General features: G+C 41.4%; 1 protein-coding gene across 13 annotated transcripts in view; it reads left to right on the top strand.

Moving 5' to 3' along the window:
- The window catches only part of UNC80 (unc-80 homolog, NALCN channel complex subunit), a 133816-nt gene that overhangs the window by 57408 nt on the left and 58246 nt on the right, over positions 1-18162 (top strand). For 7 of the 13 annotated variants that reach the window (XM_068686395.1, XM_068686390.1, XM_068686384.1 and 4 more), the window contains exons 24-29: positions 1947-2118; positions 4730-4863; positions 7696-7861; positions 11362-11565; positions 13062-13162; positions 16751-16948. In XM_068686395.1, the coding sequence (XP_068542496.1) occupies positions 1947-2118; positions 4730-4863; positions 7696-7861; positions 11362-11565; positions 13062-13162; positions 16751-16948 (975 nt within the window). The remainder of the gene's footprint in view (positions 1-1946; positions 2119-4729; positions 4864-7695; positions 7862-11361; positions 11566-13061; positions 13163-16750; positions 16949-18162) is intronic. The other 6 variants (XM_068686392.1, XM_068686391.1, XM_068686388.1 and 3 more) reach the window with 3 other exon arrangements.

Here is an 18162-nt window from a genome sequence, read left to right as displayed (position 1 = left end):
TCCAGCACTTACTGTATATGAATGCTTAAGGAAGAGTAAGAGCAGTGTTCATGATAATACTTGCTCTTTTTTTAGCTTCCAACTCTTTAAAAACAGACCAGGGCTGTTTGGGCTAGATGTGGTGCTGTGTATTTAGCAACCTTCAGTGGATTTCTTCAAGGTATTTGTCCGGTCTCTCTTGGCACTCTTACAAACTGTTAACACTCATCATTCTTTGGCAAGGAATTCTGCATAGCTACTGCATGTCATCTAAAGAACTGAGCTTGGCTTCTTCACGTTTTATTTGATCATGATCTTGTGCAATATGTGATCAAGACAATTGCCCTGCCTGATCCTGTCAGTGCACTTGAGTTTCTTTGGAAGCCCATCCCTGCTGAAGGTCTGATGCTTACTGCAAGTCATTTGACACAATTAAAAATACTGGGAGGAGTCCCTTTGACCTCCATGGTACCTGGTACATATGTCTAGCTGGAACTGAGCTTACTGCTTCTCACCTCTTTACACAAAACCAGTCATTTCTGCAGAGTGTCATGATCAAAAAAAAAAAAAAAAAGAGGGGGTGCAGGTTCTCTATTTTCCATTTGCTAGGAAATCCAACAGTAGTTAAAGATCTATGACTGCTTTAATGTAAGGTTGGAGAACACGACGTAAATAATATGTGATGGATTGATTACTGCTTTGTGGAGACACAAGCAGACCATTTCTTACTTAAATGACTGAAACATAAAAGGGAAAAAATTGAGAGATGTGGAGTTTATTTAACAATATACAGATAACTGAGATAACTATTGGCATCAGCTTGCAAACCACAATAATACCACCTTTTTCTCTTTGTGTAGCAGTCTACTCTCTTCATTGTTGCTGAATTTCACAGGAACTACTTAATAACAAGGAAGAAGAGCTGTAATGCTGTCTTCTTTGTGACTATTTATTTGTTTCTGCTTCACTTGAGCTGAGACAGGAAAATTATATAGTGCTAGCATGACCATCAGTTCCGACTTCCAGAAGATTCAGAAATCCTCTTTAATATCTTTCTCTGAAACTATGCGAAGCCAAGAAGGCAACAGGGCAAGTGTTTGTTGAAACTCTGTAATTAAACACATTTCCTCTTTTGCAAAGTGGTATCACAGGATCAAGTTTTACATACTTGTCCGTGTTCTCTTTACCTATCTGCAGCAAAGAAAATCAAATGCTCTGAAGTAAAGTATACTTCTTGCTAACACACCCTTATCTGTAGCTTTGCTGACAGCAGCACAAGGGCTGTTTATATACTGATAAAGGTGCTAACAAACAGTCACAAAGAAACAGTCAATGCCCTTCTAGAGAATGTTACAGTGGAAATTCAGTCTGCCTGTCTTCCTTATGTCAATCCCCTCTACACCATTACCCATGCACCTTCCCAGCTTTATGGGCGTATGGTCAGCTTGTTGTTGGAAGGTGGATCAGGAAATCTCTTCTTTGTAAATGGAAGCAGGCTTTATCAGGCATATGCAACTGTTTTATGGAGGAAATGTGGATTGTTACTGGATTCTTAAACCACAGGATGGTTGTTCAAACAGAGGATGTACGTTCTTGGTGGAAAGGCTTGGCAAAAATCTGGCACATATATATTGAGGGAAGACAGAAAATTGGAAGAAATTCATACTAAATACTGACCTGTTTGTCATTTCTGTTGTTATTTGACACAATCTGCAAGAAATCTTCTGAAATCTGGCAGTTTTCAAATTTTGGTTGAAAAAAACAGGGAAGTAAATAATGTTTTTTGTAGCAATTACTCTCTTATCATCTCTTTTTTTTTTTTTTTTATTTTACTGCGTTTGCAGACAACAGAAATGGAGCTGGGACATTCTCTTCTGGCTGGAACATCTTCTCAGCCTGCAAGGACCACCGCTGAGTTGGGCTGAAATTCTCACATCGTTGTGCTTTCTCTTTCTCCCTGTCTGCAGGCAATTGGTGTCCGCCTCAACGAGCTGTGCCACGCTGAGAGTGAGAGCCCTGCCAACCTGCTGGGCCTCATTTATGATGAGGAGACCAAGAGGCGCCTGAGAAAGGAGGATGAGGAAGAAGACTTTTTAGATGACAGTAAGGAGACTCCCTTTACTACAAGAACCCCCGCTTGTAAGAACCTCTGCTTTAGGAGCACTTAATTTTTCTTCTCTTTTCATCTTCTTGCCACTCAGTTGTATTTCCCAGTCCCTCACCTCCACCTCAGCTTCTTTCCCTGTTCTTTCTGTGCCTGGATGTACAACATGACAGATGGATAGGAGTACTGGGAAACTTTGAAGGAAAAGAGGGGCAAAAACAGGTAGTGAGTTGTAATTCCTGTATAGTAGCAAAAGTAATTATAAGCAGGGTAATAATTTATTTGTTGAGTCTTGCTGTCACTCAAATGTCCAAAGTGGTTCAGACTCCCATCCTTTCTAGTTATTTCTGCCAAAGTATTTTTGTAGGATTAGCTGCCTTTCTGTTTCTTAGCATTGAAGAAAAGAGTCATCTTCTCACCTGATACAAATTGGCACAGCTCTGCCAAAGGCTTTTAAATCTTGACTTCACTGTATTTGCCTGATTCTCAAGCAGAAACTTGGTACAGTATAAAAAGTATCATTAAAACCTGTGTAACAAGATGACTAAAATACACACATTTGTGTGTGTGTGTCTGTACATGAGAGTGGGAGGGTGATAAATCACTGATTCTGAAAGTCTAGGTAGGCATACAAATTCTAACACAGTCTGTGAATCAAAATAAGTCAAAACAGATCCTGTCGTAGGTGAAGGTGGTAACAAACATTATGTCCTCTCCAGACACCATTTGTATATATGTCTGTGCCGTAATGTACCACTGCCTGTGTACTTGTACTGTTGTTTGCCATTGGATATAGTGTGCTAGTACTGTTTGTGTATCTTCTGGTTTCATTTTCTGTGGTTGTAAGTTTGTTCTTACTGAATCAAGGCCAGCTTTGGGATAGAGGGAGCAGTGAAATGGCGTTTGTGGGAAATAATGTCAAGACAAGGTATTAGCACTAAGCTTAGACTTAGATATGTGCCACTATGTATGTAGTGTGTCAACCCTAGCAGCCTGGGTTCCAAGGTATTTTATTGGTTTATTCTTTAGGAGATGTATCCAAAACAGGAGAGTGCACGTAAAGTTTTTCCTCTCCTGCACTGTGAATGGCTTTCGAAAGGTGAACAACTGCATTCCCATAATCAAGAGATGGAACAAGTTTTCTTGTCCCTGTTCAGCCACTGATAGCAGGCATTCATAAGGGGACGTGGAGCTGCTTTAACAGGGCAGCCTAAGACATGAAAACAGAGAGCAAGTTGTGGTCTAGAAAGCTGTATAAAATCTCAGGTATTTCCCTGAAAGCCAGGGTATAGATACAAGATATATAGTTTGCTTTCTTGCTGAAGGCAGAGATTTTTCCTAAAGCTGCTCTGTGCACTGTAGAAATTGGACTGAGGAGCATAAAAATTTCAGTTTGATATTCCTTTATCTTGTACATCTCGTCTGTATTTAACAGTTCAGGCTATTTTAGTCCCTATGAAGTCCATCTCCATTACAGGTAGTGCATACAGAGGAATAAACAAGCTTCACAGAATTAATCTGTTTTTATCTGATGCCTTCTGTGTCCTCTCATTTGTCTGGTTTGGACCGTTTCTTTGCAAAAAATAATTAGATTATACATAGGCAATACTAAAAATGGGTGTGGTTAGTTATTGTCACAAATAATTTTTATGTACTTATGTTTTTTTTTTTTTTTTTTACTGTTCTTTATCCAAAACAGTATTTCTCAAATTTATGAGGCATCAAAGAATGCTTCATAACTTTTCAAGGTTGGATTGCTTACAGAATGTAGGACTCTGGAAGCTGATTGTCTAGAATCAGTTGAAGCAAAACTTCAAGTATTTGGTAATCCCTTTCACAGAATCACAGAATATTAGGAATTGGACCGTGAAAGATCATCTAGTCCAATCCCCCTGCTAGACCAGGAATACCTAAATCATGTCACACAGGAATGCGTCCAGGTGGGTTTTGGAAGTCCCCAGAGTCCTCCTCAACCCCCCTGGGCAGCCTGTTCCCTTCTCCCTTTATTCAAGTTAAGTATTTGAATGTCTAACTTGATAAGTAGTTTGATCTTTAAGGCCCCTTCCAACCCAAATCATTCTCTGATTGTTTATTCCTTAATTATCCCTAAATGGCACTTGGGTTCTCTGCACAAATGAAGAAGCCTGATTTCAGAGGAGACTGTCCTTTCCAGTTCTCAGGGTAGTAACCAATAATAGGCACAGTACATTTTTACTGTCTCATCATAATTCCATATATATTTTGAGAAATTTTTATGTATTTATAGAACTGCAGATTTGTCTGAACATAAAACTCTAAAGGGACCGAAGGCTATTGACTTCTTCACCTGTACTAACATTAAATAGGAAGGTTTATATAAAATGCTGTAAGATTTTGTTAGTTTAGTAGATTCCTCATTATATACTGTAATAAATATGATAAAACTCTATACCATGCTGGTACTGTAGCATGTACTGGTAAATACATGGACTGATATTGTATGACTATGACCCTTTTTGTGTAGGAATAGTAGCATAGATAGGAGTCTGGATTTTCCTCTTTTTTTTAGTGCAGCTTGTATTGTGCACCATACATGAAAATGTCCATCACCTCTTAGTTCAAGATTTTGCATAATCTTCTTGCTCATCATAGATTTTTTTTTCCTAGGCACTGTGAATCCTACCAAATGTTGTTGCCCTTTTGCACTGAAAATGGCAGCCTGCCAGCTTCTCCTGGAGATAACCACTTTCCTTCGAGAGACCTTCCCGTACATGCCCAGGCCACGTACTGAGCCTCTTGTGGTAAGTGAGCTATGGAAATTGGAGAGGGAGACTTACCCACAAAGTCACTGCGCTCTGTGCCTTTCTGAGGAGGGGTTTGATGGGGTAATAACTCAAGGAAATGTCTGATGCAGGGAGAAAGGAGCCTTTGTCTGGTGAGAAGATGGGCAGGGCACATCACATAGGTTGATTAAGACAAGACTGGAGAAGCAGAGTATGTACCAGAAGTCCATGAAAGCTTCAAAATAGAGAAGGCAGCAGAGAGACTGAGAAACTGTGGAGGGGACCTGAGAGGTGTGGGAGATGGACTGCAGCAAATGTCAGCTCAAGTGCTACATAGCTAATGAGGAGGGTCAGTTGAGAGAGAACTGAGCAGAGCACTTACGAGAAAGAGAAGAGGATGGTTTACAGAGCATTTGCTGAAGCTTAGAGGTTGCACTTCTTTTGCCCTGGTTGCAGTTTCCCTGTTGTCTTAGCACGAGAATTGATGGGGACTGGGGGAAGAAAGGAAAGAAGCAGAGGCAAGGAATGAAAGAAACCTCCGTGAGACTAAAAGAGGCACAGGCAAATACTAGCATGAATAATAGGCTAAATGACTGATGAGATGACAACTAATTTAATGGATAGCAGGACCCCATGATTTCCAGCAGTTCATTGTTGTGTGGATTTTCTTACATCTAATACTGTGGTTCCACATTGCCTTCAGCCTGTTCTTTCACAAAGTACACAGACAATCAGCTATCTTCTGTCAAGTTGTGTGGAAAGTGGCCAGCAGCTTCAGAGGTGGTAAGCACAGAATGAGATGAGAATCATATGGCAGACAAGCAGTACGATCTTTTAAGCTTAATTTCTTCAGGAAATCAGACTAATTCTTTAAAAAAAGAGAATGAGAAGTTAATTTTCTAAGTGAACACAAAGGATTTAGCCACACTGTTCTGTTTCCTGTTAATGGATGACTTAGATAAAATATTTCTGATGAGAGGCATGCTTGACAGGTTGATATGGCTTGGTGTTGTTGTAGTCAGGGCCAGAAATGGGTTATAAAGCTGTAGTTGGCCTATGATGAAGTGACTCAGCCCCCAGGTATGCAAGAAGGGCAATTCTAAAAAAATGGGGAGAAATTCAGAATGAGTCTTCATAAACAATTTGTTGATATTTTTACCGCGTAATAAATAACAGCATCCAAAAGCACGATAATACCAGGATTTAGAATTCATCTCAGGAAAGTAGCTGACTTCAAACTTAGAATATGTTGGGTAATGAGGGTCAATAGAAATGTGTGTTTTTGTACTAGATAGAAACGCAACTGATTAATAGCTTTTCAGACTCATGTATGGGAGAGAAGGAGGAGGAATTATTTTGTGATGCATAGGACGAAGAAAACTTAAGGTCATGTTATGCAAGAGCCTATTAAAGAAAATGGCCATAGATGTGTTCTTTTAACTTTATACAAAAAAAAAAAAAAAAGCCAAAAGCCAAGAGCACTCCAGAGTAAAAAATGAAGTCCCTGTATTTATGGCCTGATGCTTCATTTCAGAGAGAATCAGGTACATAATGTTACAGTCAATAAAGCTGGAATTCAAGTAGAGCAGTTCTCACTTCCATTGCTTTTTGCAGGCATAACCTTACTGAAAGGTTGTTCCTGGGTCAAACCTGAACCCTTCCCTGTTCCATAAATACGAATACACTTACCTGCCTTGGAGAACCAAAGCATTCATAACTGAACTAGTTGTGGTGAACTAGTGTAACTACCCACAGCCCATCCAGGCTTGTCAGCCTGAGGGCTTAAGCACCTACACCTTTGAGAGAGACAGGCAGTCTTGACTGAAGTTTCATCCAGAGCCTTTTAATAAAGCTGCTGGAGTAGATACAAACTCCCTTTGCAAATGGCTGGTAGTGGTGAGTACTTTTTCTTGGAGGGTATTGCTCCCACAGTAGAGCCAGATAACTAGAACATGTCTTTTGCTGTGGCACAAAGTCATACATTCTAGCTTAAGAAGCTGATGAAAACAGATGAAGTTGTCAGGCTAACTGTGCTGAGAGGATGTCTTTCTTTCTGTCAGTTACTTTGTGGGGGCAGCAATTTCTAATGTGTGCATGTTGACAAACAGCAGGGAGGAATAATGTGTTTAAACGTTTTTGGGAGGAGAATCTATGCCCTAGGAATATACCTGTAGTACTATTACAGCTTAATTTATGCATGGTAATTTCTGAAGCTGCTGTAATTCGGGCAGATTTGTTCAGGATAAAAGCCTGTGATCTGTTTTAGCCTTTGTTTTGCACCCTAAGTTGTTTGTGTTCAATACATTCTAAACTATTTACACAGATGTTTTCAATGCCAGAGATACTACAAACCATTACTTCAGGCAACCGCCTTTTTATATCTCAGCTTTTGTTGTTAAGCAAAGTCAAAATATTTTCCATATTATAAATAACTGCTAGCTTTTCTGTCAGTCATTTATGATCATTTTCCATGGAGATGCAAAGCTGACTGCAAACTGTTTGGGACCTCCAGTTGGCATTAGTTGGCTAATACCAGCTAACCCATTTCATCATAGCTCAGTCTAGAACATACGTTTGAGAAAACCCTTCTTTTTTTAACAAATCAACTCTTAGAGTAACAGACTTTGTCACCAGCCAGGCAGCTCCCGGTAAATTTTGTAGGAGTTTACAATATAAACTCCAATCAGAAACCTCTTGAGCCTACAGAATTTTGACCAGAGTAACTGTTTTGGACCATCCAGAAATAAATACCTGTCTGAAGCAATTCTTACTGAAGTTTCTGTGGTTGTAGTGAAAAAGATGGTGGCTCATACTGGTTGCACATCTGTGTGGTGTACATGCTGCCAACAGGATCTGGAGAGCTGCAGACTGCGTCTGGACCCTGAGATGGACCGGCACAGGTATGAAAGAAAGATCAGCTTTGCTGGGGTCCTGGATGAAAATGAAGATTCAAAGGATTCCCTGCACAGCAGCAGCCACACCCTCAAATCTGAGGCTGGCTTCGAGGAGAAAAAAGGTTTGTTGGCACAACAAAGCTTTTGTATTCTCGGGGCTTGTGAAGTGGCGCTTGATTTTATGTTTTCATTTGCATAGACTGTGTTAAAAAGCAGGGGGCCATGGAGTCACGTGGCTTTGAATCATTTCTGAGACGCTTCTGGCCTTCAGGTTTCAATATAACAAATGTGAGAAGCAAAGATCTGAAATTTTACAAAACACTGCTATGACTGAAACCAAGTAAGTTTCTAAAAAGGAGGATCCCTTATTTGAAACTGTAACTCAGTGGAATGCTATTAGAAGCATCATTATTTGATTCACTTTAAAAATAAAGATCAAAGGCGTTTTTGTTTCTTATTCTGATTACATTTTTATTATTATTAATTTTGGGAAAATCACAGATAGGAGAGAAGATTGGGATCTTTCTGTGAAAACCTGTACTGGTTTGGAAGTCATGGCATCTCAGAATTAGTGGGTGATCACTTGATCTCTTAAATTCTTTGCTACCACATGACAAACACACACTTATGTGGCTTTTGATGGCTAGCAGATTAATGTTACCAACATACTGTATACTGTACAAGCAAACCTCAAGCTCACTGTGTTTGCTGAGAACAGCAGATTGTTTCCATTTTTAAGCCATCTCATGCAAAACTCACATACTATCTGATGGTACAAGTGTTGCAATACAATATACAGTCATTGTTCATATTTGCAATTAGAGGCTGAACTGCCAGATAGTTACCTGTACACGATTCTCCCTCTAACATGTTTTCTAGAACTGTTTAAATCCTGTATTGTAATAGCTGGATGAAGATGCAGATGTTTGAATGATAATTTTAATGATTGTTTTAAAAGGATAAATGTCTTATGATTGTTGGAAAAGAATGAATTCTGTGGCTGGTTATCCTTCAGGAACTGTAATGTGTGTTGATGATTCAGAGGGCTTTGGATAAAGCCTGTGTCGTCTTCAGTTTTGATCCTGCCACAATTACTGGAAAAAGTGTTAGAAACATTTCCAAAATTCATGTGGTGTAAAACTGCTTCCAAATTTGTGTGTCAGGTGGGATGGTTACTTCTGTGAAGACAGCTAGGTGTCCACTTAAGAAAGGTCAAGTAGATTAAATTCACACTCAACCGAATGTTTTGTACTCCTGGTATATTGGCAGCTCAGAGAAGCAAACAGCCCTATGATCTGTCTCATAGTCTAAGATCCGTGGGATAAGATGTCTCCAGCTATTTAGATGAGAAAAAGTTCCTTCCTTCATTCTTTCTTTCTTTGAAGATAGCTATTAACTATCACTTTTCAGCCTCTCAGGCAGCAGTCCCATCCACTGGGGCATTACCTGAGTGGCAGAAAGCCTACAAGCATGTGGTGCTGCTGGAAAATTTTAACTGTCCCATTCTTAGGGACCGTGCTGACTGAGGTGTGCCTCCACATGCTAATGTGCTGCAGGCATAATGCAGACTTGAGTTATTTTTGCAAAGACAGTATTAACTTTCTGCATCCTTGACTCTGTTTAACTCATTTTCCCTGCAGTTTTAGTTGTTTGTTTGTTTTTATCCCATTCTCCCTTCTTCCTAATCTGTCACTTAGTATTCCTTTGCTAAAGCTGCTTGTTTACTACATTTTTGAGATGGGCAAAGTGACTATAGTAAGAAGGCTGACTCCTAAATATGTGAGAGCAAAAAAATGAGTCTGAAGAATTTTGGAATCTAAATAAATGCAAGATAATGTTTTAGTTAAAAATTACAATAATTACATTATTTTCTCTGGCCACAGCATATTCTTCAGGGGATCTACCTGGGCCAAACATAACAGATGCAGAGGCATCTTCTGTAATTTATTCTTTCCTAGACAAGAAAATGTTGTTGTGTGACTGTAACTAAATTTTTCTTGCCTGCAGTGGCAGGTCTCTTTATCTCAACCTATTTGATGAGTACTAATCTGTTTCCTTTCATTTCTTTCTGAGTGTTAAAAACTTTGCTGTCATTGTTCACCCCAGGCGTGGCTTAACAGCTATCCAAAAGCTTCGGGTTTACTGTCTAGAATCTGCTCCAGGTAGGTCTGAAATATAGACACTAAATCTAGGTAGATGCAGGCTCTCAGAGGATCATACATACTATTTGGGTGCTAACATGGGATTCTACAAACGTCGTGAAATAACAGTTCCAAGACCTAAAATAATTTGGCTTTCGGGTGAACTGAGCAGCTGTGTAGAGGTTGATCTGAGCAGAATCCAACCAGTAGTGATTGCTAAGGAACTCAGCATGGCCACTTGGAGGGAGTTTCTCAGATCACTCGGCAGTGATTTGCCCAGCTGGTTCATGAGGAGTGAGGAGTATCTCTCCAAACCTATCCAGCTTTCTTCAGCCAGAGTGGTAGTCACTGGAAGTGGAGTGGGAATTGGGTTGAGGAGGAATTAGGGGCAATCCCAGGAGTAAAGGTGCGTTTGACTTATCCAGAAGCCAAAATGCAATTCTATTGAAATACTTTCTTACCCATGATATCCAAAAAGCTGTATCCTGTTCATTCTCAACAAGATGCCAAAAGGTGATCAATCACACATGGCCTTGCCTGATTAGATCTGCAGTGAAATGACTGGGTGTTGCAACATTTGGACTGACATGCTGCCATGTACTGCCTTTGAACTAAGAGGAGAATGAAAGTGCAAACAGTTGGTGCTTTGAACATTGAACCATTTCATGTCTGTGCTCATCAAAAATGCAGAGTGTCAATGGATGTTGTTAATGCCTGAAAGCTGCTGATTTGTCTGAAGGAGAGGATCTACGTGCTCCCGTTTCCTCTAAAGCATTCTAATGATGAAGAGTAACATGCAGAGAAATGGATTTATGCAAATCTTACTTCAAAGAAGTCATGTGTGCCAGCCTCATGAAGCAGACTACCCTTCTGCAGTCACACGTGCTGTATGAATAAATAGTTGATCCTACTGCAGAGCTCAGTGGGGTTTACAGAACCCAGGCCTACAAGAAAATAGGTTTGTCCATGGTGCCTTGTTCATGATTGGGATTCAGCCATCTATCCCTAGCAAGAGGTGATTCTGCACTAATGAAAACCCCAGAAGCTGACAAAGGAAACTGCAATTTACATCCATTGGGTGGATTCTGTTTCCTAGCAGGAATTGATTCAAAGTGGTGTGAATCGTAGTTTTTCCTTGTCCACTTTTTGGGTTTCTGTTAGAGCAGCTGACTCTACTTGCTGGTGGTTGAAGAAGGGCTAATTCCAAATACAGACAAGGCCTGAGGTGAGGTACCAGGTCTCCAGGAAAAGAGGTGCAGAACACATTTCCGTAAAGCATCTTTACTGCCTGATTGACAGAGCTGCATTGGCGGTGGCTTTGGAGGGAGCCTCTGGCCCCACATTCCCTGGGAGAAGAAAAGATGCTGCAATACAGGCTGGCAGCAGAGGGTTGGGTGGGAGGGGCGGGCCAGGATATATTTCTTTTTTTAAATGGGGAAATATTAAGGGGAAAAAAGTCCTCTTTTATTCTTTTAATACAGTTCCCAGCAGGAAGATCAGGATAGGAGGCTCCCGCTTGCTCCAGATTAAAGGAACCCGCAGTTTCCGGGTGAAGAAGGGGGGTTCCCTTTCCAGCATTCGCCGGGCCGGCAGCCTAAAGAGCACCAAGTTATCACGGCAGGACTCAGAGTCTGAGAATGAGGAGCTGCAGCTGTCCCACAGCAGGGACACTGTCACTGATATAGGTAACTTAGACGAGTGGGTGGAAAGGGAGGGGACGAATAGTCAGGACCTAAACTCTTGATGTTATTGCAGCAGATCTAGAAATGACAAGACCCCCACCCCAACAGGCTAGAAAAAATATAGGGTCCTCTTCATGGACTGCCTGAAGTAGGGCCTGGGAAGAACACGGTTCAAATCCTGCCTCTGGTGCCCTGGGTGCAGCATCAGCTCCGCGCACAGGTTGTCCATTTGGAGCGGTGTGTTAGAGCATGAACTCTTGGAATGCTGCTGTCTGCCAGCTGGATGCATGCTGGCTTTAGGGGAGCACATGCACGTGTGTATATGCACATACACACACCCCTAAATCAGGTGATGCAATGAATACCTGCGGGCATATGCATATATGATATTGTCTGTATCAACGGATAGGATATATATATGTACGCACATGGGCTTTGTGTTCTGTGTAGCACATGGTACCACAGGCATGTCATACAACATGCTATATATATGTTCCTATATGTAGAACATAACATGTGCGTGCTACATACTGTATTTCTACATATTGGCATATACATGTATTTTTACAGTTTACAGATGCCTTCTTAGTCTTCAAAAGATGGATCCCAATATATTTATGTTACGGAAACCAAATGTGCATCCTCTCAGAAGAAATCTCTGTCCCACTTGAACTAAGGGGGCTCCCTCTGCTAGGGGTGTTAATCAGAAACTAAGGTTTGGCTACATTTGGAGGAGAAGTAACGTCCCAAACTTTATAGTCATTTTTATGTTGACCAGAAGATGTGTGTTAGGTAAATGTGGAGAATGGGATTGCCTGGTCTGTAGTCGTGGGCAAGTCAAAGTTCACTTAACAAGAAGATAGGAAGGATTAACCACAGTTCATCCCCAGTATTGTTAGTATTATGGGAGGCCCATAGGTAATGAAATAGCTGCAGGAAACAGAGGGATTGGTGCAGTTCCCACATGAATATCTCCCTTGCCTGAGTTCTTCAGAACTAGTGTGCCAGAATCAGGATTTTTTTCCCCTTTCATCCCCGTAACGTTTGCAGTTTCCATGGGCGCTTAGCAGTTACGTGGCCCACTGGCACTTCCAGTTGGATGCCACTTCTGGTTGGATTTTTGTTGGTATTTTTAAACACAGAGCCCAGTCAATGCAGATCACTACACCAACCATTTGCAGCATCTGAATGGTGCAAAGAATTTCTTTCTGATGCTTATTTGTTTGCCTTCTCCCCTTCCATTAAAGAAAAAAGTGTGGAGGTAGCAGTGTTTGCTGCTGACAAGATGGCCTGTCAGTCTGAATGGTTCTTGTAATTGTCAAGCCAGCATGATACCAGGCCTGGGGAGGGGTGTCCAAACACAGTTTTTCCAGTGTGGCATATTCTGTGTACTGTGGTCTGTTTCCACAAGGCTGGCCTGGCTTACAAGTGCTGTCCCTAGGCTTTAAGCGCATAGGGAGCAATAAAAACAACCACCTTTGGGTATTTTTCTTTTGAAGAAGGGAGCCCCTGGAGCGCAAGCGAACCTAGCATTGAGCCAGAGGTGCTGAGCAGCACAGGCACGGAGGAGAACTATCATCGGAACATGTCGTGGCTGCATGTAAGTATGTGTTGCTGGCGGTGCTCTTGAGGCTGACGTTTTCGATAGGAAACCTTTGTGCTGACAATAACCAGCAACCAAACAACAGATCACAATCTGTGCTTTCTCTCTGTAGCATCAAGGATCTCAAGTGTAAGTAAGCTGTGACCTTTGCAGAATTGGCTATTTGCCGTTTCTAAAAGACTAAAAGCAGTAAGTTTCTTTCTTGCTACCTCTGTCCATTTCATATATTTAGTTTGTAATGGAAAAGGAGCTATTTCTCACTAGATGAGGTACTAACAGGCCAGTTCGTGTTCTTACCCTGCCATCAGAGTGGTTCCAAAGAGAGCTTATCAATATGGTGATAGGTGCTTTATACATATGGAAGTATATGGTGTGGCAAGTGAGAAACAGCCATGCCGCTTCAGCTGAAAAATCCGTCAGCTCAGTATCTTATCTCCATCGTGGCTGGTACTGGGCAGTAACAGAAAGAAAGCATGACCTGAGCTCCCAGCTTCTGGAAAGAAGGTATTTTAGAAGCTACTTGAGCTGGAGATTGAGTTGCGACCACTATGTTTACTAGCTACAGAAGATCTTTCAGTGGGGAGCTTGTCTCACCCCTTTTTTGAATCAGTTTACATATTTTTGTCACCATTAAATCTAATGGCAATGAGTTTAATTATACATCTGTCGTGCTTTAACCCGGCCAGCAGCTAAACACCACACAGCCGTTCGCTCACCCTCCCTCTCTGGGATGGGGGAGAGAAACAGGAAAGTGAAGCCCGTGAGTTGAGATAAAGACAGTTTATTAAGACAGGAAAATAATAATAACAATAATAATAATAACAATAATAATAATAACAATAATGATGATAATAGTACTACTACTACTAATGTGTACAAACAAGTGATGCACAATGCAATTGCTCACCACCCGCTGACCGATGCCCAACCTAACCCCGAGCAGTCCAGCCGCCCTCCCCTGGCTAGCCGCCCCTATATATTGTTTAGCATGACCCCAGATGGGATGGAATACCCCTTTGGCTAGTTTGGGTCAGCTGTCCTGGGTCTGTCCCCTCCCAGCTCTTGCTGTATTCCCAGCCTGCCCGTTGGCAGGACAGAGCAAGAAGCTGAGACGTCCTTGGCTTGGTGTAAGCGCTGCTCTGCAACCATTAAAACATTGGGGTGTTACCAGCACTCTTCTCATCCTAAGCCAAAACATAGCACCCTACCAGCTACTAGGAAGAAAATTAACTCTGTCCTAACTGAAACCAGGACAACATCTTACAGGGAAAAATGCCTACTTTAGGAATTTTTTATTTGATTCCATTGATGCCTTCTACTGCCACATCTAACCCAGCAGGGCCTTGAGTAATTCTGACTATCTATCATGCAGGTAGCGTGGGCAAATCTAACAGTTCAGTCCACAGCCAAGGACTGTACAACTCTGTTGCTTCACAGTAGACCCGCTGTGATGGTGCAGTACAGCCTCCACAGAGAAGCTGGATTGCCTGTGCACATACTAACTGTGTCTTGCATGTGTGTGCGAGGACTGATTCCTCCCAGAATTTCCTTTTGACTTCTGAGTTGCCTTTCCTGAGGGAAAGACAGCTGCCAAGAATGAGTCAATATCCTCCTCTTTCCCCCAGGTATTTCACATAGCCTGCTCTCAGCTGCCCTATTACTCCAGGATGTGGACAAGAACAGGCTTAACCCAGTACTGGGATGTCAGAAGCAGTTCCTGGTAGCTGTAATTTTTAGAAGAGGGTGGCAGGGCAGGGAATTTGAATGTCCTGTTTTCCAAGCCAGTACTTGAATCCCTGGACTGTCTCCCTGCTTCTCTGTCACTACTCTAATGCTAGTGGTAATGATTACATTTAAATTGGAAATTCCAGTGAACTCATCTGAGTGTGTAGACATGAATGTGTACACTCCAAGATGAATTACTAGAGAATAGTCAACTCCCTAACTAGCAGCTTAGGATAAGGCATGGTGCCTTTTTGCAAAGTAGGGGGATGTATGGACTCAGAAATATGAGGCATAAACTGAGCGGAACTGGAGCTGTTTTTCTCACTTTGTGTGATTAGCCTGCATATGAGAAAGGAAGATTTGAAAAATCACCTCTTCAAGTTAATGCCACGCAAGTACCAATATTGCATGAGAACCTTATTTTTTAATTTTTGTTGGAAAGGTGTGGGTAGATGGTAACTAAAACGGTAGCAAAACAAAAAGCTTTACTTTACAGTCATGAGCAAACCACTCAAAAGGATCACTGGATCTTGTTGCTTCTATGCATGCACCAGTATTTCTTCTATGGCAGCCCCAAGTGTGAAAACCTCGCTTGTGTCAGTGTGCTGAAAATACAAGTTATGGCAGTGTACCAGAGGCTAGATAGAAGGCTATACAGTGCTGATCAGATTTTCTGTTCACAGATTGATACAACACTAGTGGCTTGAGTTATTCCTGATTGACCCCAAAATAATGTGATGCCAGAACAGGCTGGCAAAGACAAGAATCATACATATGCCATTCGGATTTATCCTAAATTAAGCTCATGACTTTCCAAAAGCCTAAATGTCCGAGAGTGGAGAGTGATGTGGCTGTCTTTTGAGAGAGCCCGGAGACTGCAGCGGCACAGACAATAAATGCATGGAAAAAGTGGGGTAGCCTCTTTCTGTTAGTTCTGGGTATTTCCACACTAGATTGTGGGATGAAGAGGAAGGTTCATAAAGGCCAGTTGTGATCTACAATGTGAACAGCTTACAGATGCCAGGGAAAAAAAAAAAAAAAAAGAAAACTCAGGGTATTTTCCTCAGAGTGCTTCAAAGTGTCTGGCTTTGTGTGTGACATGAAGACCTGTGTACAGGTCTTAAACGCCTGAGTGCGCTCACTGAAGTGTAGACTTACCCAAGGCTGCTTTTAATTAATCAGTTTAGGGGCTAATAGTTGTGTTGCTGAAGCAAAGCAGGGTTCAGCATAGCTAAATGCCCAAGTATGTATTCTTAGATGAGTTTTGCAGCTCCCTGCTGCCATATGGCACCACCACAAGAAACAGTAACTGAGACAGCTAACACAAAGCTAGGCTGGAGGGGCCTACCTGAGCACAGCAAGGGAAGCATGCAGTAACCACTGGTGCAACTTATTCCTGACTGAAAGCATACTGAGACATTTCATTTCCTTTTCATTGAAGGTGAACAGGTGAACTTGCTGGGTTCGCGGATTTGATGATGATTAAATAGTTGACAATTTCTAGTCTAAGCCCTCATCTTAGAGTGGTGATACAACAGCTTTTCTGAAGAGAATTGAAGAGAATTTGTTTTCCTCAACCTTAATCTTGCTACTAGCTAAATACACGTATCTACACCAGCTCTGTCTCTTTGTCTGCTTTGTTAACACTGATATTTATTTAGCTGTGCCCAGTCAGTTTGTAAACTACTTGCAAGTATGGAGCTCAGCACAGACAGGCTTAACTTTTCCAAAGGCTGTGTTGAGCTTTTTGCCTTCCGGGCTAGGTTATGGAAGTCAGCTTGACTATCCTATCACTAGCTGTGCAGTTCTCTGTGCAACTCTCCTTTCTATAGGTAACTGTCCTCTTTTATTCCTTTCAAGGTTATGATCCTGTTATGCAATCAGCAAAGTTTCATCTGTACCCACATTGACTACTGTCACCCACACTGCTACCTCCATCACAGCCGGTCCTGTGCTCGCCTTGTCCGCGCCATCAAACTCCTCTATGGAGACACAGTGGACTCTCTCCGAGAAAACAGCACATTGAACAGTGCTGCAAGAGGCAAAAAGCAAAAGGAAGTGAGTATTTGGAAAAAGCAGACTGTTTCCATGTGTTTGTTTGTTTATTTATTTATTTATTTTTCTGGACAGGCCATAATTACCTTCAAGAACTGCATAATGCATTCAGACAGAGTACTTTCATGACAGAATGAACACAGCGCTTTCCTAAACCCAGTCCTGCTTAAAAAACTGTTGAATCATTTAGCACTATGGAAAGAATGTGATGTGTGTTGTTTAGGAAGAATGTTGGTTGCTGTTCAGCCCCTGGAGTCTAGTCCCTTTTTTTCTTGTTCCTTCTTGTCTGTTAAGAAGAATCATTCTTGAAATTCTTGTAAAATCTTGCATAACATTTCTTTTAGGTCTGAACTCTCAGATCGGTTCCAAGAGTTGCATTCATTAGTCTTTCATGTTATGCTGTCATTAGTGAAAAACCTTTAAATGATCAGTTCTGCAAGGTAAACAAGATAGTACCCTTTTTGCCATAGGAGTGGCGCCTTTATCTTCACTGGAAATAGATTTGTGCTTTCAGCAAAATGCCCACAGAGGTACCAAATGAATAATGTCAATGTCTAGGAAATACTTTCATAGTCTTCACCGCAGAAGACAGATGACAATTATTCTGAGTACCTGTAATGGTGGAGTCATCCAACTGCTTAGCAGTAACATTGAAAGCAGAAGTGTTCAGGAAACTCTCATCAAGATTTCAGTTGAGTAAAGAGGCTATCATCCATATAAGTGGATGTAGAAGTTATGAGACAAGTTTAAAACGTTTCTTCATCAACCAGCAGATTGTTTGTTTCCTGCCAAGTTAGAATTTGAAGGGTATCTTTATGGAACAAAGCACAGATCACATGAAACAAGAGATAATGATTCTGCTTTCCTGGAAAGATTTACCCCCATATAATCCCTCTGGCACAGAAAAAGCAGTGTATCAATTAGGTATTAAGGAAGAGAGACAGTTGCTTTCTTCACAGAAAGCAGGCTTGAGATGAGCAGCTGGCAGCATTCATGAAAGGTAGCAAAAGAACACTGTTACTGTGTATTGTTTCATCTCCAGCTTTGAATTGCAAAGCAGTGTCCTGTATGTTTCATCATCCTTCCAACCGTCACGGCCATTAAGCAACAGCAAGGAAAAAAGAGTTTGGGAGGCAATAAGGTTTCCTCCAAACACGTCCCATGTTTGTACAGACCTTGCTGCAGAAGAGCGATCGATCACATTAGTATCTTACATA

Source organism: Anas acuta, chromosome 6 (genome assembly GCF_963932015.1).
Source record: "Anas acuta chromosome 6, bAnaAcu1.1, whole genome shotgun sequence".
NCBI classification, from domain to species: domain Eukaryota; kingdom Metazoa; phylum Chordata; class Aves; order Anseriformes; family Anatidae; genus Anas; species Anas acuta.
This window is presented reverse-complemented; position numbering and strand designations above follow the sequence as displayed.